We start from the raw sequence: 27,505 nt of genomic DNA on the forward strand, positions 1-27,505 counted from the left end.
ACGCTTTAATTCAAGAGTCTTTCTTCTCTTAATCCTTCAAATTCTGTCTCTCTTCACATTGATTTTTCTTGAAAGGTAATCTCGCATTATCTTCAATTTTGATTTATAAAATAAAATCTATAAACGTGTAGGATCAACAATGATCTAAACCTGTAAGGAGTTTTTTTTGTGATAAAAATATATGATCTTGTTAGATTCAATATTTTCTCTAGTCGGAATTAAAATCGATGTTTATGATTTGGAGCCATGTTTTTCAGGTTTACATTCGTTGATGAGGTGAAAAAGAGGGAGAGAGGGCCGGATTTTGGAGATCCGATCGTAGAAATTTTGTATTATTTGAAAGAACTAATTTGAGATAGTTTAATAGGTCAGTTAATTAGAAAATGTCGTCGTCGTCGAATCAACCGGAGTTCGATTGCTTGTTCAAGTTGCTGATGATAGGAGATTCAGGAGTTGGAAAGAGCAGTCTTCTTTTAAGTTTTACTTCCGATTCCTTTGAGGAACTCTCTCCCACTATTGGTCAGTATTCATTTTTAACTGCACTCATCAACTATCCTTCCTTTTTTGTCGTATAATTTACAGTGGCAGTATCTTGATCTGTGGAACATTAAGATATATAGGCTCCCTTTTGGGGGGTTTTTTCAGATTAAAAGGCGGATTAGCCAAAAAAAGTATGTAAACGGTTAAGAGTAAGACTAGAGCTTCCAAATGCTAGAATTTAATCACATTGGATCTCAAGTGTTAGATGTGTGAAATGAATTATTTGACTTTATGGTTATGAGAAATATGGTTTACGTTTTCTGGGTTTTTTGTTCTTTGAATAATTTTATTTTGTCCTCTGAGAAAAGGAAATATTGACGATTGAAAAGTAAGACAGTAGAAGAGGAAAACAATTTTATTTAACCCGAAATCAAGTTATGTTAGTGATCTTAAAATGTGTCTTGGTTAAACTATTCAATTTCTGTAAGCCTTCAATGCGTTCACATTAAACTGATCGTTAGAATCATTTATCTGCTTGCCTATCTTTATTTTCCGATTTAGAATCTACTTATTTTCTGGTGTAGGTGTTGATTTTAAAGTGAAATATTTAAATGCTGGGGATAAAAAGCTAAAGCTTGCAATTTGGGATACAGGTAATACCTCAAGTTTGCTAATGTATTATTTCTGTTTCCTCTTGGATTTTAATATTCACGTACGATGGAAATGGATTTTCAATGATTGCTTTGGAGCCTAGGGGGAATTGGTTATGCTACCAATTGGCACAATTGGTATGCTTTTGTAGCTTTTTCGAAGTGAATGAAAAAAGCAGAAAGGCGCTTTATGCTCTCACATTTGGCATGGCCAAGATGAAGTTTTAAGAATCAACCTAATCTCATCATACTTTGAGATAGATAATTGCATAAATGGAGCTTTATGGTTACTTTAAAAATGATGTTTCAGAGGTCTCGACATTTGTTTTCCTTTAAAATCATTGAACTGAGATGCAAGCATGTCCTTTGTGCAAATATCTGAGAATGATTCAAATTATGTGTTAATTGTTGTGTCATTCTCTATCATTTAGTTTGGCTAGACTTGTTATTTAGGTTACTATGTTTGGCCTTTAATGATTGGTCTTATTGCTATTATAATCCTTATTGATTATATTTTATGATGTAAATCAATTTTGCATGATAGAAAGTTGTTACTTTTATTGCTTATGACTTCATGTGGGGGGAATTTCCCCCCCGGTTCAGTCTGACTTATTAATGCTGAATATGCATGCAGCTGGGCAAGAAAGATTCAGAACATTGACAAGCTCTTACTACAGAGGTGCACAGGGGGTCATTATGGGTAATTATTATCCTTCTTCTCTTGGGAAATTACTACTTTAATTTCTCATTTGAGTAGATTTCTTTTTTAATTTGTGGAAATGAAATAAACATTGTTTTGCCTCTAATTTTTCTTTGCTTGTGTATCACTTCTACCCTCTCCTCACCTACCCCCCTCAAAAGAAATGTAATTGGTCTTCCTCCTCATATAATGATAACTGAATGGCAACAATGAAAAGGAAATGACTTGAAACAAAGAAATTGTTAGGTGGGTCAGTGTTGTTTAGAGAGCAATAAATAGAACTCGGGTTGAAAACGAGTGAGATGGAACTTGGACCTCTTGAAATATGTAAGGTACATGACCCTCTAGTTTTGGAAGTAAATTAAAAAAATGTTTCTGATCTATTTAATGGCTCCACAATTTGATGCCTCCTTGGAATCATCACCCAACCTTGTGTCCCTCAAGATAACCAAAGTTTTTCCAGCTCACCTCCAGTCTCCCCTTCATATGATGCTGTGGCTGTCATCCCTCTGTGAAAAAACAAAGACTCGCCCTGAACTAAATTCACATCAAATTCATCACTTTTTTCTGCATACTCATCATAAATAGGGTCTGGCATTTTATCGTTGTTCTCTTTCACATGCATCTTACCACGAAAATATACAGCGTCATTTCTAATTCCACCGTGTTAAATTTAAGGGCATGCACAGACTACTCCAATCCACCTCCTATCACAAAGTTTCTGGGCCTTGTATCATGAAAGGGATTTTCCTCCTCTCCATGATCAGATTCATCAGTAAGAAAACTTGTAATCCTCTTAGCCATTAACTCCATATGCCTAATAAATAATTAAATAACTGAAATAAGAAAATACCATAATAGTAGTAGCACCTGTGACATGGGTAAAATCATGTTTATTTCAACTTAAAATGCACTTTTTCCCCTCTTATGGTCTTGTTTGCTTTTTTTATTATTTTCTGTAGCTACCATGTTTACATATTGCCTTGGCCTTGATTGAAAGATTAGATGCTCTTTCATTTTTAGCTCTTTATGTGTGCAGTAATGTGATATTCAGGTTTTATCATTCTGGTCAATTTTATGACTTAGTATGTATTTCTGCTCTCAACTTTTTTGGAAACTCACAGTATGAGATTTTCTATGATCTTTACAGTTTATGATGTAACACGGAGGGAGACATTTACTAATCTTTCTGAAGTCTGGGCCAAGGAAGTCGAACTCTACTCAACAAATCCAGACTGCATCAAGATGCTTGTTGGAAACAAAGTTGATAAGGTAACTTTACCGGGATCTTTGAATTCTAATTTCCGCTTTTGACGTTATGACACTTTGGTCTTGGTTCCAAATGTGATTTCCATTTAACATTTTGCTTTGTTTCCCCCTTAGTCCTTAATAGTGCTGATCACTGTCTCTCGTAACATACAGTTGCTTTTCTATGTGCATCTATGGAAAATCAAATTAAGCAATTTTGTTACATATTTGAAGCTTGGTGAGGGATGGGAATTGTGTGTTCTATGGCACTTTATCAATAGGCATACATTAAGGGAAATTTGGTCTGATAATCTTGTATTACTGCTCGGAATTTGTGTGTGTGTGTGTTTTTTTTTTTTTGAGATAAGAATGCTTACTTCAAAACATCTTTTAAATTTGGGAATATTCCATTACCTATAGTGACACTATTCACTCTCATTGGGGGAACCACATACCTTCATCACCCTTAGGTTATGTTTCATTACCTATAGTGGCATTCAAGATTGTTTATCCATTCTTCTCTTTAATGATGCAAACCCATGCCAGTGTAATCAAATTTCAACCCAAAACCTAATTTGGTTACATTTCATCCTTACTAGTCAAACCCTAATTGCTCCTTTCTCTTACCCCAAGTTTGGAAGTCTTCGATCCCCATCATTGTCAATGCACCAGTTGCTGAGGCTTCAGGGTATTTCTTCCTACACTCCCTTAGTGCCTCCCTTCTTTTCCGATCCCATTTCTTTTCTACACTTTAGCATTTCTTCCTATGTTGTTCAACAATATAAGACAATGTCATATGCTATGTAATTTGTGTTTTATGGTCAATTTGGGTTTTGGATGTTGGATATTGGAATCGGATACATTTTGGTTTTTGGGTATTATGGTTGCAGCTTGTTGCTTTTGTCAGATTGATTTAGTCAGGTTTTTGGACTTGGCACAATTAGATTGGCTTTAGTTTGGGTCCTAGGGTCCTGTTCTTGCTTGTGTTGGCCTTTTCTTGATTTTAATTCGGTTGTTAGTTAGGTTTATGATGTTAGGTCTTTTATACTTCTCTTGTTAAGCGTTTTCTTGCTTGATTCTTTGCATAATGATTCTGGTTGTTCACTGGGATATGAGGTCTTCAATCATCTATCAATATACCCATTACTGCCAATACATGAAGAATGCGATCTGGATTTAGGTAGCCTGCTGATTTGATTGATTTCAGCTTATTCAAGAGCATTCCTTTACCAAAAAAACTAGTGCTGAGCTTTATAGGGTTTGAAGGGTTGAATGAAAATGGAATTTTGTCTTTTTGTTTAGCAAACAAGTATAAACCCTGGAGAGTTCTTAGCCACTACTGCACTAGGACGTAGAGGCCAGGATTAGAAACTATAGAACATTGTTGATAAATTTGGGCGTTGAACATCTTAGGAAATTTGCATCTTTATGCAAAACCCTTCTTTTCCCCTATTATTCCTACCATAGTTAAACTTGTGGAACATTTTTGAAGTTATAGTCAGGCTAGTTTACTATGCTTGGATGGGCGTGTATGCTGCAATTAAGTTTGAAAAGGGCATGGCTTGATTGTTTTGTATTCTATTTTGTTTGGGGGACGAGAAAATACTTTGTGGTTAACACAGTCGAAGACTGTCTGCATTGAAACTACTTTGATTTGCATGTGGCTGCTTTTGCTTGGTTTCATAAGAGTTCCAAATTTTGTTACTATAGTTTCATAAACAAGGACCCCCAAGGAGTCCCCCAAACACGTCAAAAACTTAGAAAAAAATTACTATACTGGTCAATATGCATACCCTTATCCGACACACTACCAAGTCCGAGAACTTAGATGCATACAGTATTGTCGCAGGAGTTTGAGTGGTCGTGACTTATCGTCCTATTTTAAATTCATGAGCAGAAATGATTATTGCTATCCATTATGTATCCGACTGAGGTTCCATTAGGGTTCTTAAAAGAGCATATTCAAACTTTTATGATTATCGTAGTACGCTGGGAAAAATATATTGGAACGATTTGATGATTTGAAGAACTCTGTACTTGTTTGTTTGGTACTGTGTTATTGGTATCACAAATTTGAGCCTTTGAAATGAGTTCACCATCAAATGATTTTTTTTCCAGGAAAGTGAGAGGGTTGTAACAAAGAAAGAGGGAATAAACTTTGCTCGAGAATGTGGTTGCCTTTTCATCGAATGTAGTGCTAAAACACGCGTTAACGTACAGCATTGCTTCGACGAGCTTGTTATGAAGGTATTGAAATTAACCGCTAAAACTGATTGTGTTTATCGTAATTGTGAACGTAACGGTTTCCTTAGCCAAGGACGATGATTGTGGCATGGAACTTGCATTTTTAACTGATGCAGATTCTAGAAACTCCGAGCCTTTTGGTCGAGGGCTCCAAAGGTGTGAAAAAGAACATCTTCAGACAGAAGCCGCCACAACCCGATGCGGCTGCGAGCGGTTGTTGCTGATAATCAAACCTCAAACCCAAGCGTGGTGGTTCTGGCCATCATTTACTGTATGATTTTGCATTCCCATATGAAACTGGAATCTCCTGTAGTATTGGCCACAACCAGTTTATTTATCAAAGTCGTGTCGTGTAGAATTGTTGATTGTATGATCATTGTGTTGGAAGTATTTAATTTAGGATTACATGGTTAATTATTGTTGATTAATTAAAACATGAAATTACAGGCACCCAAGTTTTGAAGTTTGGGCGATTAGAATCCATATTCCCATGTTTGATTGGCCGGGAATCTTATTCCCGGTAATGTTTTATTACCAATAGTAGATTTTTTTGGGTATATTGCCAGGAATGTTATTATCTCACTTTCCTTAGGTATCGTTAGATTACTGGCATTTTGGACTAAAATGCACATAATTTTTTTTTTCAAAAATATTATTCTTCTGTCATTGAATAATAAAAATTCTATGTAGGTTAAATTATAAATTTATCCTTAAATTATTTTACATTTACAAAAAAAAAAAGTCTAATTAAAATTTTATATGAAGTTCAGGGATTAAAATAAAATTTTACCCTTTCATTAAATCTTTTTATATTTTCAATTTTGTAAAAATATATATATATATATATATAATTTATGAATTTAAATTTTTTAAAGAAAATATATAAATATTTTCAAACTTGTTAAAAAACAAACATATAATAATAACAATTTGGTCAAATATATATTTTAATAATTTTTTATTTCTTTAACTAAACACGATAATCTTACATTCTTGCTAAACCAACCAAACACAAAATACAACATTTCTAGTAATCCTATTCCCTAGTAATCTTACATTCTCATTGGTAATCTTACATTCCGTGAACCAAACGCACCCTAAATGACTTTTTTTCATCACTCCATCAATAATTATTGGCTAAACTAAGTATTTAGTATTTAAACTATTAGTTTGTCTGTTTTAATTCTTAAATTTTCAAAAATATTTCAAAATCATACTTAATTTTTAGTTTTCATTTAATTTTGGTATCCTATCGTTAAAAACTTAATGCTAATATCTAAACTATCAGTTTTGATCCATTTTAGTACATAAACTTTTAATCTTTTTAAAATTTAACGTAAATTTGAATGAGGTATTAAAATGAAATAAAAACTAAAGTTTTTAACGATGGGTACTAAAATGAAACAACTAAGCTTTAGGTATGTTTTGAAGAAAATTAAAAGTTTAGGTACTAAAATAGACTAAAGCTGATAGTTTAGGTACTAAACGCATAATTTACCCATAACTATTGTTGATAATAGTTTATAAAATATATTTTTTACATAATATTTTTTCAAACATGTTATAGATTTGACAAATTTTAGTATATAAAGAAAAAAATATTAAAATTATAATTATATAAAAAATAAAGTTTAAATTAAAACTATTATTTTGGTACATAAAAGTTATTAAAATTATGTTTACACCAAAAACTAAATTACTCAAAATTATTCAAACTCTATATGTATTGATTATTAAAAATGCTAAAATTATTGGATATCATAAAAATCAATGGAATGTATATTTATATTAATTCAAATTCATTTTTTTTTAAATTGCAATATGAACTTCCACCTCTATCTATTAGTATAGGTCTCATAAATAGACATTTTAGGGAGTTTTTCAAATGAGGTATGGATTATTTTCTGAGTTAATTATAAGATAATATATGTTCAGAACGTCAAAGACTCATGTAGACGTTGTATTTAAATATTAAATTTTAAGGAAATGACAACCATTCTTTTAACTATTGAAATCGTGTAGTGGATTCACGTCTTCTTAATAAACAAATATTGAAAAATGACAAAAACATGTTCAAAAAGTTGTCTTTTGAGAAACAAATGCTCCATAGATATGGGCAAAGAGCATGATAATAATTCTGAAATTGCAAAAGAAGTCCCTATGCTATTAATATATTACAAGTAGAATGAAAAGAAAAAGAAGAATAATAAGGAGAATTTGGGGAAAGAAAAATATTGAGAATACAATAGTTCTTTCTTTGATCAAATTTGCACTTCTCATAACAAAGAAAAAGACTTTGGTAGAGCAAAAACGGTGCAACCTCCACATGAAATTTAAGCAACATCTTTGGTTCTTAAAAGATAAATATAATTATGGTAAACAACACATTTAATACTTAAACCGTCAGTTTCGGTTTATTTTAATAGCTAAACTTTCAAAAAAAAAATCAAAACCATACTTAAAGTTTAATTTTTGTATATTTAGTACCTGTTAAAAACTTAACGTTAAGTTTTTTAAAAAATTGAAAGTTTAGGTACTGAAACGGACCAAAACTGATAGTTTAGGTACTAATTGCGTTAAGTTTTTAACGATGGGTACTAAAATGAAACAAAAACTAAACATTAGGTATGATTTTAAAAAAAATTAAGTTTAGATACTAAAGCAAACTAAAACTGATAGTTTAGGTATTAAATGTGTCATTTACCCTATAATTATCTACAATCACGAACATAACTCTTTTTCTTTCTCTTTATATAAAGGGTAAACTATGTATTTAGTCACCTATCTTTTCTCATAGTTCTGTTTTGGTCACCTAGTTATTTCTAAAAAAATATCATACTTAACATTATGTTTTTGTTTCGTTTTGGTTCCCTACAGTTAAAAAATAAACAAAACTGCTTGCACGGTCACGAGTCCAACCTTTTGCAATCGTTTCATACATCATTTGGAATTAATCGTGCAAAATGGTTCACCGAATTTCAATCTCGTCACTACTTTCTTGGCCATACCACCATTTTTATTTTCACCCGGCTTTACATTATTTGCATAGACTCTGTCCATCATACCACCACCACCACCACCTAAGTTAGAAGTCTTCGTATCGGCATTACCACTATCGTCACCGTACAAGCTATCAATCACCATCTTGAACTCGAAGAATCTCGACGTCAACCGATACAACACTGTCACAATCCGAAGATCCAAGGCATGCAGACGGGGGACAACCCGAGAGCCGGAAGCAAGATCGAGTTGTCGGAATGAGGGGTGGGCATGTAGGTAAAGAGGCAACCGCCTCCGGCGACAATACACTTAAACAAAACGAAAGTGATGGTCCATATGTAGGTTTGGCCAGTCGCAGGATCTGTTCAGTCAACGGAAAATCACAAGAAAAGATTCAAATGAAATGAGTTTTTTTGTCATCACGTTCCATGTTATTGATCAATGGCATCAGAAATATCTATTGATGACGGTTTTTTTACCTAGGTTAGAATTTAGACGTGTTCAAATATTTTGTTTACGTGAAATGTGGTAAATTTGTGTCAAAACAAAGAGGAGACTATAAGGGGAAAAAGAATAAGAAAAAACTACGTGTTTGGTTTATATTGGTTGTGCTAAACTTCTTTTTTTCGTAACGAAGATAAAGGATTTAATTTTTGTATACAAAATATAAGACAATAGTTTTATGGGTAAATAATGTTATTTAAACTATCAATTTTGATTCGTTTTAATATTTTATTTTTATTTTTATACAAATATAAGACAATAGTTTTATGGGTAAATTATGCTACATAAACTATCGGTTTTGGTCTGCGGTAAAGAAATGATTGTTATTTCTTGAGGACCCGAGTTCGAGCACTATAGATGTCAAGGGTGTGAGTATTCAATGTCAAAGGGTTCAGAGTTATTTATAAACATATATTGCCTTGTACTTATCCCAGATTAATCAAAAAATATTTTGTTTCATTTTAATACCTCTGTTGAAAATTTAATGTTAAGTTTTGAAAAAAAAATTAAAATTTCAGGTACTAAAACAGACCAAAACTGATAGTTTAGGTACTAAACACGTTAAAATTTTAATGATGGGTACTAAAATGAAATGAAAACTAAACGTTAAGTATGGTTTTGAAAAAATTAAAAATTAAAATACTAAAACATACCAAAACTGGAAGTTTAGGTACTAAATACATAATTTACCCTAATTTTATAATAAGATAATGAAAGTTTACAATCTTAATTAGATGAACTGAATGTATAATTAGGAAATTTTTTACTAGAACCACGTAATAAAAGGATTAAAACCCTGGTCAAATAAAAGGTAGAGGACTGATTTTTGAATATTCGGAAAAGTAAGGGACTCGGAGAATAATTTAATCAACTAAAATGTTTTGTTTTGGTTTGTTTTAATATCTAAACTTTAATATTCCCAAAATCTATATAAATTTTAATTTTAGTTTCATTTAGTATGCTCGTTAAAAATTTTAGTTTTTATTTAATTTTAGTACTAAATTCAAAATTTAACTTTATGTTTTGAAAAAATTGAAAGTTTAGCTACTAAAACGGATCAAAATTGATAATTTAGGTACTAAGCAGGTTAAGTTTTTAAGGACGAGCACTAAAACGAAATGAAATGTAAACGTTAGGTATGATTTTAAAAAAATTAAAAGTTTAAATATTAAAATGAAAAAAATAATAGTTTAACTAATAAATACGTAATTTACCTTAATTTTATTATAAGATAACGAAAGTCTACAATCTTAAATATTTGATTAGGACATTTTTTTACCATACTAGGACCACACAATGAAAGGGTTAAAACCTAGTCAAATAAAAGGTAGAGGACCAAATTATAAATATACGGAAAAGTAAGAGAATTAAAGCATAATTTAACCAACTAGGAACGTTCAGTTTTATCCCGGAAAAATAGCTTCTTGCTTCTTGTTCACTAAAATGGCTTCCCAAATTTGCCTTCTTCCACACTACAACCATTGCCATCGTTCCTCTCCAAAGTTCCCTTCTTCCATACCCAAAGCTCTCGAACACCACTTTAATGGAAGCAACAAAATTCCCAGTAAAGATACCTTGCCATCTCCACTTACCCTCACCAAGAGAAGCCTTAATTCCTCAGCTTTATCCCTCGTCTTCATTGGGTTTTCGCCTCGCAATGCCAAAGCTCTGCCTGCAAAAGATCTGGAGCTCGAAAGATACGTAGATTATGAACAGGGTTTCACTCTGCTTAGGCCTTCTTCTTGGATCAAGGTACTCGTTTTTCATTTATGTAAGAATAAGATAAAGCATGATGCTTTAAATGAATGAAAAAAAAAGTTTATAATTCGTCAAACTTCTGGTTTTTCAAATTTTTCAATTTGGGTGGCTAAGGTTGAGAAAGCAGGGGCGACTGTTTTGTTTGAGGAAGCGAATGTGGGAGGTAACAATGTCGGGGTTGTTGTGAACCCGGTTCGTTTAAACCGCCTTGGAGAATTTGGCACTCCTCAATTTGTGGCTGATAAGCTTATACAGGCTGAAAAACGCAAGGTACCATTTTCATCACTTTCATGGCCTCCATTACCATTTTTTCTCTGAGGAATGTATTTGTATTTTCATGATCAGTGTCCACCAAGATAAATAATTGCATATCGAGTAGGGGTGAATATTCTATCGAGTCGAGTCAAAAGTTTATGAGTTATTGAGTTGATTAGTCTTATTTCATAACTCAAACTTAAATATTTTGGAATTGAGTTGTTTGATTTCCTGATTAAATTTAATTGTAAATATTTATAATGTTATGTACTATTTGATTTCAATTAGAATGAATTTCTATTATCATATATATTTCAAAGTTAAGGGACTCAAGTCGAATTTGAAAATTAGTTCACTAATTACTAAAAATTATGAGTTATTATAGTTCTATTTATAACTAAACTCAAATTTAAAAGCTTTTCGAGTCAAATTGAGTTTATTAGATTACAAGCAAAATCGATTTTTTTAGCATCGAGTCGAAAAATTCAATTTTTCCGAGTTGAATCGAATTTTGTTCACCCCTAAGGTCAATAACAACAGTTTGATGGTTAGTGTTAGAAAGCACAGTGTTGTTTGAGTGTGAAGACTAAGAAGGGGAGAGATAGATAAATAGAAATGAACTTGATGGAAAAGTGTAGTACTGGCAGTGCCTGGATAGTCTCCTTGCTTCTCTTCTTAGATTTAGGACAATACATTGTAAAGTGTGCATCAATTGTCAAATTAGTAGTGTACATTTGTAGATACAAAAGTTACATGTACTTCTGGGGTGATGGTGATACAAAAGATATGTCATACTGCTTCTTGATCCCCAAGATCCATGGTGTATGCGTGAAAAGGTTGATTTTGTTGGTTGAAGTGATTTTCATTGTTTTCGGTTTGAGTTGGGTGTCTCAGGGTGGCTTATTGATTTTGGTCGATCGAGTCGTAGCTTTTACTTAGTTGTGTGTACTCTTTTCTTCTCTATAGATTTAGGAAGGTTTTTAACGATGCATACAACTTAGGTTTTGGAATTGTTTGATTAAATCCTTAATAAAATCATATTTGCTGAGTAAAAAAAAGAACTCATTGATGTTCATGTTGATAGAGTTAAGGCCCTTTGAGAACAAATTTTCCTCAGTCTATCCAATGTCAACCAGTTTTTGTTCTTCCATATGGCTGCCAGTGTAGTTGGATTTTTATTTCAAAAAGTTGGTTTTATGAATATGATCATTCATAGATAATTTCTAGATTTTTAGGGTATTCGGCTGACCAATTAGGACCCTTAGGGGATTTAAATTGCGGTCGCGTTGTGTTTATCGTAGTTACGGATATAACGGATATTATTACGGTCATTGCAGAGTCGTGAATTTTTCTAAACAATTTGATTTTTTTAAATGACTTTTTTTTTCAAGAATAAAATAAAATAGCATAATAGCGGTATGTTATTGCTTCGATTGATTGCTGTCCGTTAAATAGTGGCCACGACACCCCGTTATTGGTGTGATTTCACTTCACACCGTTATTTTCAGCGATGACGATTTCGGACGCCACCGCGACCACCATACTGCTATTTGAACTCTATCCCTCAATACATTCCAAATGTTTTGAATGTAAATTATTTCCTTGTTAGACTCAAAGCTTGGAATATCTGATGTGCTGAACATCTTATTCAATATTTAGAAGATATGTTCAATTAAACATGGTTGTTTTATACAGTACTCCTTTTCATTTACAGGAAAGCACAAAGGATGCCGAGGTAATCGGAGTTGCCGAGAGACCGGGTCGAGGAGGCTTACAAGTGTACGAGTTCGAGTACAAAGTGGATAGCACCAGGGGAGGAATGAAGAGGATCCTTTCGGCAGCTTTCGTGGCGTCTAAGAAGCTCTACCTCCTTAACATTGCTCATTCAGACAAACCCGAAAGCCCTCTTGATGCCCATACAAGAGCAGTGTTGGAAGAAATCCTTCGTTCGTTCGATGTGGCGCGTTCGACGTAGTGTTCGGACGAAGTATTATTCCGGCACGATGACATCGTTGTTTCACACATAGGTATTCAGAGCCTGGTAATTGCTTGCTGCTCACTCTTTTGTACCATGTCTGGTTTAAATTGTATAGGAAGATATACCACCTGCAGACTGCTGAAAATGAAAACTGGCATACAACGAATTGATTAATTGGCGTTATCAACACTTATAATAACTCCATTGCAACTTTATTGATGATAAACTATTGTAGACTAAAAATGATATTGATTATAAAGTAGTATATGTTATGAAGGTCCAATCACTTTGGTAATAGTTGACGTTCGAACTCGTAACCTTTGGGAACAATAACGATTCTTTTAACTACTAAGTGATAGTGAAAATTGAAAAATGTATCAAAATCTGAGAAGATAAATTATAGGTAAAAAGGCATCAGAGGTCCATGTACTTTAAAAAAATTAATGTGGCTCTCGTGTTATTTTTCTCTCAATGTGACCTTTCAACTCAGAAAATAAACTTAATGTGGCCCTTTGACCGTCATGTTGCTGACTTGGCAGTTTACGATGCTGATATGGTAGTACAGGGTGGCAAATTAATGTGATGGATGGCATGACAGATGAGCTAAATTAGTAACTTAAACATGACAGATGAGTTGCACCTTCTAGTACTGTAACAGTCAACGACAAAAAACGTTAGTCAAATGGTTATATTGGATTTGTTTTCTAAGTTTGAGAGTCACATTGATAAAAAAGACAATAGAATAGTCATATTCCCTCCCCCAAAGTACAGGGATTTCTAATACCTTTTTGCCTAAATTATATTATTTAATGGGTAAATAATGTTTTTTATACATCTCACGTAAGTACAATATAGTATCTGTTAAAATATTTTCAATCTTTTGGCAATGAACGTTCATATTTCTAACATTTACAATGTTCAAACTCGAGATTTCAAGAGGTAATGAAGTTGTGTAGTTTGTGCATGAGTAAAAAATGTTAAATATATATATATTATAAATGCAATATTTTAAATTCGATTCATAAAATCTGATGGATTCGAGAGTATCATATTGGATCATTGATAGAGGATCCATAAAATTTAATTTGCTTCTTCTTTTTTAATACACCATGCTTATAAGTGGTGATATTTATTTTAAAAATTCTAAACCATTTGAAGTGATCGTTCAAATATCATACAGTTTTCGATATTCGAATTTGAGACCTTTGCAAATAACAACCATTTAAATGTAACAATAATATTTCATTTGTTAAACTAAGATATGAAACAAAATATAGTGGTAGAGGTTACACGTTGAAAATTTAATAAATCTCATGAATGTGTGTGCTTTTAAAGATAATTAAGGGAGACTATTAATAGAGAAATTAAGGGAGAGTAAATGGGTTTAAAAGGTTGGTTTGGTCGACTTAATGGATTAGTCAAACTGATTAGGTTTTAAGTTGAACTTTAATTTAGATAATTTAAATTATTAATTATATAATATAAATATATTTAAAATAATATATAGATCGATTTTATCGATAAGTTAAACTCACGTTAAAAATTGACAATTTATTAATTTGAAGGAGTTACATTTCAATTTTTTTTAAAAAAAATCTCATTCTAAATTGGTCTAACTTTTTAAATAAATTTATTTTTTTATATATTTTTAAAATAATCATGTAAATATTAACTAAAAGTAACATTGATAAACATGACATGTAATCTTAAGTGAACAATAGTATTAAAGAATTGGAAGAAGCAATAAGAGCCATGGTATGTTCAACAACAACCGCACTTGTAAATAAAATTCGACTCAATTTAAAAAATTATTATTTTATTAGACTCAATTTGAAAAAAAATCGTCTCGAAATAATTTCAAGTTGTAATTTCATAAACTCGACTTAATTCGAAAAAATTCAAGTTCAAACTGAGTTGTAAATACAACTCAAAAGTTTTAATAATTAGTAGACAAATTTTTAAGTTTAAGTCGATTCCCTCAGTTATGTATGATATATGTATATTACACATAAAAGAAATATATTCGTATTTTATTTTTTTTATCAAAAATCACTCATGAATATATTGTTATATATATATATATAACCATTTAAACTGAAATCGAATAATATTATAAATATTTATAATTAAATTTAAATAGAAAACTGAAAATTTGACTCAACTTGAATTTTATAAATTTGATTTGATTTGAAAAAAATTTAAGTCAATTCCGAGTTATAAAATAGGACTCATCAATTCGAATAATTCAAAATCTTTTAACTCGACTAGAATAATACATCACTTAATTAATTAATTAATTAATATTTTCCTAACCTAATTCCAAATGATCGACTTTTAAACTTAAAATTCATTAGAACTGATTACTTTTTATTTGATTAAGTAGGGAGACAATTACATTTTAAAAATTAATATTAAGATTTAGTTTCATACAAAATAGAATAATATAAATATCATTAGACATTAATTACTCGATTAATGATTATCAAAATTCAAAACCAATTATTTTTCAAATCTAAAAAATATTGAACAAATCTAATATTTTAGGCTTAATACAAAAATAAGTGTTTAAATTATACCTCTTTTCCCAAATAGGTACATAAACTATTTTTTGACTCACCACGGTGCCTAAAGTTACAAACGTTACTCATTTAGGTGTTCGAGTCGTCAACGATGTTAATTTTCCAGTTAAGTGACACATGTCATAATTTGATAATTTTAAAAGTTTTATTTAAAAATAAAAAAAAATTATATATTTTTAAAAAAAGAAAACATAAACATTTTAAAATAATCCAAACCTTTAAAAACCTTCATTTCATCGTCTAAACCCATGTCGATCGTCATTTGTCGTCGTCGAAGCTCCACCCGACCTCACTTCTCTCTGACGACCAAAACCCCCAATGAAATCGTGATCGATCGACAACGAATCGACGTTTTATATCTCGCAAACTATATGATGAAAAACGTCATCCCACGCGATTCCGACAACCAATCGACGGTAAATGCGACAGTGTATAATTAGAAGGTTGGCAAAGACTACATCGACGACGATGGACGCGACCATAAAGGACGGCGACATATTAATGTTAAGATTTAAAATTATGGAGCTATTTTATAATATAAAAAAGTTAATTTTTTTACAAATATAATAATATTTTTAATATATTTTTTAAAAAGTAAATTTCAAAATCATCCGATTGTGACGTGTGCCATTTAATGAGGAAATCAATTCCGTTGATGGTTTAGACAACTAAAATGGGTAACGTTTGTAACATTAATTACATAGAAGAGTAAAAAAATAATTTAAATAATTATTTAGAAAATAATAATAATTTGAACACTTATTTTAATATTAAACTAATTTTTAAATCAAAACTAATTTCGGGACAACATTTTTGTTTGAAAATGAAGCGAAACAGTAAAAAGAAAAAAAAGATGGACAAGGACGGGATTTGGTGGGTTTTTCTAATTGGTAGTTGAAAAAACTGACTGAAATCAAAGAAAAAAATGGGCAAGGACGGGATCTGGTGGGTTTTCTAATTGGTAGTTGAAAAAACTGACTGAAATCAAAGAAAATAGTTACGCTGTAATAATCCAACGGGTCCACTTGGCAATCAATTGCCTCTTTATTAACTGTCCCCTTCCTCTCGTATAAATAAACGGAAAGGGTAAAATTAAGTATACACATTATACCCGAATTCGATAGATTTCGATTTAATTTGATCTAATCGGGTCAGTCTTTTCTTAAAAGATAGATTCAGGTAGAGTCGGATCAAGTTTTTTAAAGGTCATTTTCGGTCGGGTTGAGTTTGAATTTATGATGAAAAATATCTAACCTAACCCGGTTTGAGAAAATTACAATTTTATCTTATATTTTTAGGGTTAATTGCAACAATACCCCCTATATATATTTTTTCTTTTAATTAAATCCCTATTTTTATTATTTCATGTCGGGTTCGAATTTTATCTCAAAAAATATGATCGGATCTAATAGGATAGATGATGTAAAATTTTCGATTCGGTTCGGGTCGAGTAGGTAAAATACACGATTGGTCTATATTGCTTTTTTGAGTATAACGAGGCAGATTGGATGAAGCAAGCTCTGGCTCATTGGGCTGTAGCTTATGATGAGTTGAAATATATAAAAAACGATATAGTTATTAATGCTATTGAAATTTAATGAATTATTGGGTTTATTTGAAAAAAATCTCGTGATTATTAAACGTTATAAAATGATCTTTCGATTATAGGATATTGATTTGTTGAATCTATTATTATTAAAAGTTATAAAATGATCACTCAACTATTATTATATTTTAAACTTATCATTTTTCGTTAAAACATTTACAGTAGTGTGTTAGCTAAATGTATGACATAGTTCGTAACAAAGGTTGTGGGTACAATTGTGGTGGTATTGACGGAGGAACATCAAGAGATGGCATCGATGTGTATGTAGTAAATATCGAGTATGATAGTATAGATGTATAATAACTATGTATTGGGCTAAATGCACTCGACATTAAAGTTGTAAGAATGCGATGTTTGAGTGATGTTAATGATGAAGAGTGATCAAATTATATCATATTTCAGTTAGTAAATTAATATTTAATTTAAACTGTTGTTAATATATGATTATAAATCTTTTTATATTTTATATTGTTAAAACGTTAAAGGAATAGTATAATTAAACATTAATTTCATATTATAAATCTTATAAAAATATCCTCAAATTTTTTTATCTCTAATCATATATTTAAGACGAACACATTAATTTCAATATATATATATCCAATGTATAATTCATCTAAATATAAAGAGAATAAATTATACTATTTTTCATTGAACTTTACTTTATATCTCCATTTTCTTTTATTTTCATCATTATATTTTTAATTTTTTCTAATTTACTCACTAAACTTTCGAATTATTTCTGTTTTGATCACTTTGAATTATTTTATTATGATATGATATTTATTATTATTGTTTAATATAAATGTAATTTAAAATAAATAATAAATTAATATTTTTATTATTAAATTTAAAAGAGTTAAAGTAATCATCGATTATTATCCACTTCGAAATAATATTAAAATTATTTTTATATTAAATAATAATAAAAAATACCATTTCATATGAAAATAATAATAATAAATCAAAATAGAAGCCACTCGAAAATTCAATGAATACAATAAAAACGAGTAATATTTAGCGAGGAATAATATATTCTACCAGTAGAAACACTCGAATAAATGAATATGGGTAGATGTCGACAAAGATATTTCAAGAGAGAGATGACAGAGGAGAGAGAAAATAGGGTCTAGTTACGTCTTGTATTTTCATCACATTTGGTATAAACATAAAGCTATCGTTTTCTAAGAGGCCCCGTCATCTATGGAAATGGTATCGTGTCACAGTTTTAATATGCGGTTAAAAATTTTTTATTGGTTTTATTATTAATTTTTTTATAAAAATAATAAAAAATTATTTAAAAAATTATTATTTTTATTTAAAATATTAATATTTTTTAATATTTACAATAAAGTATTCAATAATAATAAAATCAATAAAAAATAAAATAATAGTAATTTATCGGATATGTTAATAAAATCGATAAAATATATAATAATAATAAAAATAATAAAAATAATAATATTTATGATAATTTTTTTATCAAATTTATTAAAATTAACGCATTTTTTTAATAGTATATTAAGCCTTTCCCTTCGACCCGTCTTCATAATGCACATGTACTCCCTCTGTCACACTACAAAAAGCCCTTTCCCCACTCTCCCCTATTTACTACTTTCCTTTACATTTCCATCTCCATCACCATTATTATCCTCCTAATTCTCATTCAAACTTTCAAACAAATACCCCCTCATTTATTACCCCCTCATAAATCTCTCTCTTCAACCATCTCTTTACTCTTTTCTTCAATAGATAGATAGAGAGATTTTTTGTTTTGTTTTGTTTTGTGGGGGTGAAGAGCAATGGCGGAAGCGGAGGATGTGAGTATGAGCGAGGTCACCGGTCCATTTCGTCAGGTTCTTTTCATATCTGCTGGTGCTAGCCACTCCGTTGCTCTTCTATGTACTACGCCCTTTCCTTTTTCTCCCATTGGTTTTCAGCTGCTTTGTTTATGTTTCTGCTTATTGAATTCGCTAAAACTGGATATCTTGTGCTGATCAGTCGAAGTTTGTAGATTTTTCTTGTGTTGCTCCTTTGTATCGTGATCTGGTTTTAGCTTTCCTTGTCACTTGATTCTTCTGCTTCTGATTATTAGCATTCCTCGAGTTATGTTGGTTTTCAACGTGGTGGGACTTTTTCTTATCTTATCTCTTGACTTTTAGGCCAATCTATACTGTTAAATGTTGGAAAAATATCAGTAATTGGTTGCATGCTTGATTTTTCCCATGTGAGTAAACCATTGCATTACGTTTTTGAATAGGAATCTAGAAAAGAAAAAAAGGTGCTTCTTTCAAGATAACTTTTATGTTGCAATGAGAAATTGAAACATTGTCTAGGGTTATGATACTCTAACTTGGGCAAGTATCGGATATGGGTTCGTGTCTTCTACGAGTATGGCTTGTTTTTATTTTCGAGTTTTTTTATGTACTGGAATCCTTGGAGGTCACTAGTATCCCCCATAATTTTGTGTTGAAAATAAGAGTCGGAGCAGCATAGATCTAGAGTTCGTTACCTCTTCGAAAGCAGTTCTCCTTCATATCTCCTTGACTTTGGTCTATTAAGACATCAATTACTGTATACTTTATACTGTTGAACACTTGACAAATGAAACTTTTTTGTGGTCAAGTTATTTATAGTATGTTTTTAATGTGGATAAACCGATCCGATACTTCCCTTTCGCTTATGCCACAGAGAAAAAGCTTTTCGTCTGGATTAATTCTTTCTTTGTAGGGAAACAAATAATGCACAGTTTATGATTAGTGAAGAACGTTAAGAGTTTATGGTGCGTCACTGCTCCTTATATTCTGGTTCTCAGCTATTTTATTTGGACCTTGGTGTGAGTGCCCAATACAGATTGTATCTAGTATTGGTTTCTGCAATTTTTTCTAAGCTTTTCATGTATTAGGAGGGTCATATTCTCACATCCGCATCGAAATTAAGTTTCAAGCACAGTGTTGGGCACAAAATACATCAAGAAACACGAAGAGTCTGAGCAACATAGGATCTTAGCTTTTATGCTTTCTATTCCCTTCAAAGGCCTGTATCCTGCTCCTGGCTTTGGATATTGCAGGCCACTCGACTACAAAAGAAACTAATTTAACTTTCCTGGAACCATGATGTTCCACCATTCCTAATCTTAGTAACTCGTAGAATGTCTCATATGCATGTGTATGGAAACAGCATTGTTATTGTTGTACTCTACGGTGCTGAAGATTTAGTTGAGTTTAGCTTTTATGCTTTCTATTCCCTTCAAAGGCCTGTATCCTGCTCCTGGCTTTGGATATTGCAGGCCACTTGACTACAAAAGAAACTAATTTAACTTTCCTGGAACCATGATGTTCCGCCATTCCTGATCTTAGTAACTCATAGAATGTCTCATATGTGTATGGAAACAACATTGTTATTGTTGTACTCTACGGTGCTGAAGATTTAGTTGAGAGCTTAAGTCATAAATAGTATTGTCTTATTGCTTCTTTATTTTTAGATTTATCGTAATTTTTTTAGGCTTTATTTGTGTATCTCAAGGATGTATAATGTATTCTACTTGAATCTATATTCTTGTTCTTGATAATCAAACAGCTGGAAATATTGTTTGCTCATGGGGACGAGGAGAGGATGGGCAGTTAGGGCATGGTGATGCGGAAGATCGACTTTTGCCGACACAATTGAGTGCATTAGATGGACTTGATATACTATCTGTTACTTGTGGAGCTGATCATACGACTGCATATTCATTGTCTCGCACGGAAGTTTATAGTTGGGGATGGTAAGTTCTCTATTCTTGCCCTCCAATTCTGGCAGAATTGATGGCAATTAAGAGAGTTGGCAATTCTTTAACTATGGACAAGAACAACAGGGTGGTGGCAGCAGAATTGATGTTGGCGAATCGAAGGCTTATTTTAGAATCTGATAGTGTTGTGGTTGTGGATTGGTTCAAGAATCCTGCTACCACCACCCTGTTGTTCTTGTCCATAGTTAAAGATATCGCCTCGATTGTGGTTGATAAAGGTGTTATTGTTAGGCATGTGTTGAGAGCAGCTAACTGGGAAACGGATGAATTCTCTAAGCTAGGGATAGGCTAATTGGTTGGGATATATTTGTTGCATTGAGTTTGTTGTATTTGGGGAAGTTTTGGTTATATTTGTCAATTGTGTTATGCTTGCGTTTGGTTGATTGTTTTTAGGATATAGTTTTCTTGAGTTGGGTTTGGTCATTGCTGTGTTTATGTAGTTTAATGTTGTGCATTGTTGAGGTGGTAGGCAGGTTGTGTTTGGTGGTATTGTACTCTTCTTGTACTTGGTATCTGTGCAATAAAATTTTGAGGCACCTTTTGTCTCCTTCGAATGTCCGTTGAGCCACTCTTGTAGCTTGACGGTTATGAAGGGGTTTTTTAACGAGGCCTCCCTTTTTATCAAAAAAAAGTTCTCTATTCTTCAGTTTCTTAGATTTCCTTGTATTTCCTTTTATTATTTAAGGGAACTTTCTCTTAGTTGATGCATGATTTCAAGCATGAGAGTTCTAAGAGGGTTTGAAGTTGGCTATGACATTGAACAAAAATTGTTTCTTTCAATTTTCAATCTCTTAAAAGCAAAATAGCTTATGTGATTGCTAGGTTTAAATGTTTCTTAATGGAGGAAAATAGATTTGTACATTTTGTTTCGAACTTGGAAAATGAATCGATTTGTAAATTTTCCGAGAATGGACACTATTTAAATCCCTGTTTCTATCCATTTTGCTTGTTCATGTAGGATTTTAAATCAGCTGTTAGTAATCGTAGAGCTAATATTACCACGTATATCATATTCTCAGAATGTAGTAAATTTTGAGTTCTCACATCCAACGGTAACATTTCTTATACTACAGTGCAATGTTTTCCTTTTCTCAAGTTTTTTTTTTCTATTTTCAACCCTATTGAGATGCATATTTCTAAATGTCACTGATGCCAGGGGTGACTTTGGAAGACTTGGTCATGGAGATTTTAGTGACTTATTCATTCCTCAACCAATAAAAGCATTACATGGTCTGAGGATAAAACAAATTGCTTGCGGGGACAGCCATTGTTTAGCTGTGACAATGGAAGGCGAGGTGCAGAGGTTGGTTTGATTTTAAGATATTTCTTCTTTTTTATGTCTTACAAAATTATTTCATGTGTCTGATGTCTTTAAATTTATGTAGAAGTTTGTCCCAAAGTTTTGCAGTTGCTTCTTTAGATTTATGTTTGTGATTGCTCTTATTACTGATTGATTTTAACATTTTTTTACATTTCATTTTGGGAATTTAATTGAAGTTGGGGAAGAAACCAAAACGGTCAACTTGGTCTTGGAACCACTGAAGACTCTCTTGTGCCTCAAAAGATTCAAGCCTTTCAGGTATTGTGTGTTATTAGATTGTCCTGTAACTTATATTCATCTAAGGCTCCATTTTTTGTTGCTTGTACTTTAGCATTAAAATAAGCCAACCTCTGCATCCAGGTTCCCTGCTTTGTTGACCTTCATTATAATCATATTATGAATTGCTTTAAGCTCAAAAGTTGTATTCTATAAGACTTTAAATTTTTCGATGTCAAGATTCAAGAATGTAGGACTTTTATTTGAACAAATTGGAAGTTGCATTTAGCATGTGATACTATCCAGAGATGAGAGAGATTTGACAGTTTCTTTTGATTTTATGATGAAAAATATGTGATTATGTGAAGGAAACCTGTTATAGCATGTGTTTGCCAAAAAAAGAAAACTTCGGAATTCTGTAATGTGTTCGACCATTAGTTAAATTGAACTTTCTGTCTAATTTCATTCTTCAACCTAAAGAAGAATTATTTCTTGAAGCTTTAATCAAGCTAAAAGTTTCATATACAATGTGTTGAAGTGATTATCACCTTGTACTTTATGTCTGTTAAAGGGTATTTCCATCAAAATGGTTGCTGCTGGTGCTGAGCATACTGCAGCTGTTTCAGAAGATGGTGCGCTCTATGGATGGGGGTGGGGACGGTATGGAAACTTGGGATTAGGTGACAGAAATGATCGCTTAGTTCCACAGAAGGTTTCTACTCTCAGTGTAAGTCATTAACTTAGGCTTAGATGTTTGATTATCCACAATAAATATGCAAGACTGATAACTCATAACATCTCGTTTTAAGGTTGAATGCAATCTATATGAAGTTACATTATTTCAGAAAGTTTTCATCTGCTGCTTTAATTTTTCCCATTTCCCATGGTATTTTAAAGTATCAGCTCTTTCATTTTGTTTTTAATATTAAACTATTTCGTCTATTTTTCCCTAAGTTTTTTTCTTGAAGGTACATAAAAATATAGCCCTAATACGTTGTTTGCTTTTATTTGAAATGAGTTCTTTCATGCTTATCTGAAGTTCTCCTTTCATAGACTTGGAAAATCATTTTAGAAGATTTTCATTAGTAGATGTATCTCTAAGACACTGAATGAAACAAAATTGTTTTTTAAGCTCAAATTATATGCTGATTTCAAGAAGTATTCAATTAAGCTATAGGCCATGTAGCATAGTACACCTTAATTGACTAAAAGGTGATTCTAAAGGTAATGTTATCAAGCATGTCATATATATCAATCTTTTACACAATTATGAAGGGGGTTTTTAACGAGACCTCCGATTCTTATAAATAAAACAATCTTTGACAGCCTTGAATGGATAAAAAGTTTTAAGGGATGCATATTCATCTTCATCATTCAGTTTAATGTGAGAAGGAATGTCACCATAAAATAAATAATTATGTTAATACAAGTTATTATAGGCCATAAACAACTATGATTTAAGATACTAAGTAATTCATTCACCGAAGTTTAAAAGTTCTAAATAACAATCATATAAACATCTGTTTGACAAAAACAACAGATGAATCAAGAATTGATTATATTTCATCAAGATGATCATCAAGAGTAAACTTACAAGCATAAGCCATGGATCCAATCTTGAATTACTATAAAGCATAAAGATAAATCATATTTAAAGTTTATTTCCTAGACTGAGCATTTTATCAGCCAAACATTTACCAAGAATAATTTTATACATATGATAACAAATTTCAAACTTTGGAAATAATAAAGTAAACCATTCAGGCAAAATCCCATCTTTCCATTGAAGAATATGCTAGCAACATGGTGGCATTTTGAAAAAGAGTTGACTTTCTAAAAAACATTCGACTGCAAATACTCATTCAAGAACATGTATTTTTTGTGGAAAAAATGGCAGGACCAATATGTTAAGCGTTAGTCATTTCAAACTAAAAGCCCTTTGTTTCCGTGTTTTCTGTTGTAGTAAGAATTTTTTATTGCAGGGAGAGAAGATGAATATGGTTGCTTGTGGATGGCGACATACTATATCAGTCTCTGATGCTGGTGAATTATACACTTTTGGATGGAGCAAATATGGTCAACTGGGACATGGGAACTTTGAGGATCATCTGGTTCCACATAAGGTGGAAGCTTTAGCTGACAGTTTTATTAAGCAGGTGAAACAGTTCCACTTTACAATCTGCGATGTTTCTTTCTTTGGAAATTAAGTTCATGTCAAGGTTTCATGGCTTTTGATGGGTTATTATTCCAGTGTTGGATTATACTACCTGTTTGCCTTCCTTTTTTCTTCGGTTCTTAGTTTTTCATTTGATATTTATTTTACCTTGTTTTCCCTCCTTGTTCTGCATCAGGTAGTTGGGAGTTTACAGTCTGTGATGTTTCTTTTTGCTATTTATTTACAAGGGGGTGACTACTTTCATTGTTGCGTGCGTTGTTTTGCCTTTAAGTTCAACTTAGTTTCCTTCTAACCTTTTAGAACTAGTATAAAATCATATACCTATACCAGGTAGAATTATTCTGGCGATATCATATTTCATCACCCCCACCCCCTGCAGAACTTTCTGTGGGAAGTATCGTACCATTTTCTTAGGCTTATCTAATGTTAATGCCTCATTAGTTGTTCTTTTTCATGGTATCTTATGCATGTTATACCTCATTCCATATTTCCATTTTCTTTCCATCATATCTATTCATTAGTCATTCTGTGGGAAGTATCATACCATTTTCTTTTCAGGATATGTTGTTTGAAATTATTTCTGTTGCATTTTGGTTTGAATATTTTTAGATATCAGGTGGATGGAGACATACAATGGCACTCACTTCTGGTGGAAAACTCTATGGCTGGGGATGGAACAAGGTTTTAAAAAAAATTCAATTTTCCTTGTATATGTTTGAAATGCATCTATCACTGTGTTGCAGAATTAGTCAATTTGCTTGCAAAAACATTAATCATGAACCTGGAGCCCTTTTCATATGTATTTTAGTTGAGGCATTACTCCCTCTAAGCATCTTTCAATTTTGGTAGACATGCGTACATGCAGATGGACAATATTTGCTCTGATTCTTCATTTTTTTTTGAAGTACCGACATCTGACATAGGAATATGACCTCCAACAATCCTACAAATACATGGAAAAACTTCGAAAATTTTCACCATACCTATGTTAACAATTATCCAAACACATGATAGACTTGTCTGCAGGATAAAAATTTACCGGTGCATGTGTCTTGAGGTTTTATGAGATGTTTAACTAACTTCATGATTATGAATATTTGTCAAAGGTCTGATAAGTAATTAGTGCATTTTCTTCATTTAGTTTGATTTGTCCATGCTTTACTACCTGCAGTATCTGTCGTCCAACTTATATTGTTTCAATTTTCTACCTCATTTACAGTTTGGACAGGTCGGGGTTGGTGACAACACTGATCATTGCTCTCCAGTGCAAGTTAAATTTCCTTATGAGCAGGCACATTCCTATTTCTGTAACTTCTGAATGTTAAGATAACTGATGAGATTGGTTTCAGTTATTTCGGAATCCTATAATAGTTGTGATTTGTGAAGCGGTCTCTTCTCATGTGTATGTTTCTTACTTGGCAGAAAGTAGTTCAGGTTTCATGTGGGTGGAGGCATACACTTGCTATTACCGAAGAGCAAAATGTCTTCTCTTGGGGAAGGGGTACAAATGGACAGCTCGGGCATGGAGAATCAGTGGACCGGTAATAGCATTTTCTTTTTTAGACAAGCGATGACCAGTGGATGTTTTCATCCTTGATTAGAATGATGAGCTCTAAGGATAACATGTAGGGATAAATCTAAAACAATGAAACTAACAAAAATAATTAGAGAGTGCTGAAAATGTGGAGGGTTTTGAACTGATTATATGAGTGAGAAAAGTGTAGTTCCTTGAGAGTATATTCCGAGCAGAGTTGATGTCTGTTTTCTCTAAGGTTCTGGACCCGAGATTTGTAATCATGAAATTTTGAATTAGATTAAGGAAGTTCTTATTAGGAGACAGGTTTGATCTAGAGTGATTAGAGTAAACAGCACTGAGAGCTAACTTTTATTGAATTATTGTGCTTGTCCATTGGTTCTAATTCAAACATGTATTGCTCGCTATATTTTATTCTCGGTCAGTTTTAAATGCAGTACCTTTCAGACGTTTTTTCTCTCAATGTGCTTTTTTGGAAACTCTGAACACTCTGCTGTTTATTCACATTTTCGATTCTTGTTTTCAGGAATCTTCCAAAGATTATAGAGGCTTTAAGTTTTGATGGTTCGAGTGGGCAGCAGATAGAATCTTCAAAGCTTGATCCGTTGTCAGGTGCTGTGTAATTGCATTAGACGCCCTTCCTGCTTTGCTTTCTGTTTCATTGATGAGTTAATATTCTTTGTTCTATTTGCAGGTAAAGCCTGGGTTTCTCCAACTGAGCGATACGCCATTGTCCCCGATGAAAGTGTAAGTTCTAATGACATATAACAGAATCTGGAAACCTTTTAAACACAATTTTCAAGCTGCATGCATATATAGTTGACTGTTTCGGCAATGCTTTCAACATTTCGTACTGCATATTCTGGGTTTAAACATTTAGGTTATTACATTGAGTCTGTCGTCTGTGTATTACAATGTTCAACTCGAATATTTCGAGAAAAAGTATCTTCGACCTCCATGTTGAAAGTCACCAAAAGCATGCATTTCTAATTGAAAGTAGTTTGATCGAATCTAACTTTCTAGTTTTTTCCACGTTTTTTTTTTCTGTTACCCTGCAATTTCATGATGCCATTGACCACTTACCATAACGTGCATGCAGGGGCAAACGATTCATTCCGAAAGGGGTGACGGTGGTGATGTGAGTGTCCCCGAGACCGATGTAAAGCGAATGCGAATGTGATTCTTCGCATCCAGTCTGAAAATGCAAGTTAAAAATGTGGGAATCATCGCATCGTCTTTTAACATATCATCGAAGAATAAAGGGATGATGTTTTTTTTCCATGCAGCAAAGCCTTATAAATGGAGAGGGCATTTATGAGTAAGGTGAGTGTGTTTGTGCTGTTATTATTATTACTATTTTGAGCTTTGTAGTATGTAGGAGTGCACTAGGCAATGTCAACATACTTTTCTTTAGTTCTTGAAGGACTAGAAGATGGCTTTTAATGGTATCTATTTGCTTGGCTTTT

At 32.2% G+C, this 27,505-nt stretch overlaps 3 protein-coding genes across 4 annotated transcripts; all 3 read left to right on the top strand.

The window, feature by feature from the left end:
- The first annotated feature begins 257 nt into the window (after nucleotides 1-257).
- Nucleotides 258-5,644, top strand: LOC120169728 (ras-related protein RABC1-like). The gene is made up of 6 exons (XM_039177850.1): nucleotides 258-519; nucleotides 1,065-1,133; nucleotides 1,765-1,830; nucleotides 2,981-3,102; nucleotides 5,197-5,325; nucleotides 5,439-5,644. The coding sequence occupies exons 1-6, from the start codon at nucleotides 384-386 to the stop codon at nucleotides 5,544-5,546; spliced, it is 630 nt and encodes a 209-aa protein (XP_039033781.1). The 5' UTR covers nucleotides 258-383; the 3' UTR covers nucleotides 5,547-5,644.
- Nucleotides 2,717-27,505, top strand: LOC120169726 (ultraviolet-B receptor UVR8-like). Of its 2 annotated transcripts, XM_039177848.1 has the most exons (13): nucleotides 2,717-2,721; nucleotides 18,801-18,904; nucleotides 20,582-20,768; nucleotides 21,949-22,095; nucleotides 22,290-22,371; nucleotides 22,901-23,056; nucleotides 24,312-24,485; nucleotides 25,115-25,186; nucleotides 25,725-25,796; nucleotides 25,928-26,046; nucleotides 26,566-26,651; nucleotides 26,734-26,786; nucleotides 27,139-27,505. In XM_039177848.1, the coding sequence occupies exons 2-13, from the start codon at nucleotides 18,805-18,807 to the stop codon at nucleotides 27,217-27,219; spliced, it is 1,329 nt and encodes a 442-aa protein (XP_039033779.1). In that variant the 5' UTR covers nucleotides 2,717-2,721; nucleotides 18,801-18,804; the 3' UTR covers nucleotides 27,220-27,505. The 2 variants fall into 2 exon arrangements, with proteins under 2 accessions (XP_039033779.1, XP_039033778.1); XM_039177847.1 differs by lacking the exon at nucleotides 2,717-2,721 and having other exon boundaries at nucleotides 18,606-18,904.
- On the top strand, nucleotides 10,231-13,062 carry LOC120169727 (psbP domain-containing protein 2, chloroplastic-like). Its single transcript, XM_039177849.1, has 3 exons — nucleotides 10,231-10,578; nucleotides 10,699-10,854; nucleotides 12,554-13,062. The coding sequence occupies exons 1-3, from the start codon at nucleotides 10,270-10,272 to the stop codon at nucleotides 12,812-12,814; spliced, it is 726 nt and encodes a 241-aa protein (XP_039033780.1). The 5' UTR covers nucleotides 10,231-10,269; the 3' UTR covers nucleotides 12,815-13,062.

Source organism: Hibiscus syriacus, unplaced genomic scaffold (genome assembly GCF_006381635.1).
Source record: "Hibiscus syriacus cultivar Baekdansim isolate YM2019G1 unplaced genomic scaffold, ASM638163v2 tig00111769_pilon, whole genome shotgun sequence".
NCBI lineage: Eukaryota > Viridiplantae > Streptophyta > Magnoliopsida > Malvales > Malvaceae > Hibiscus > Hibiscus syriacus.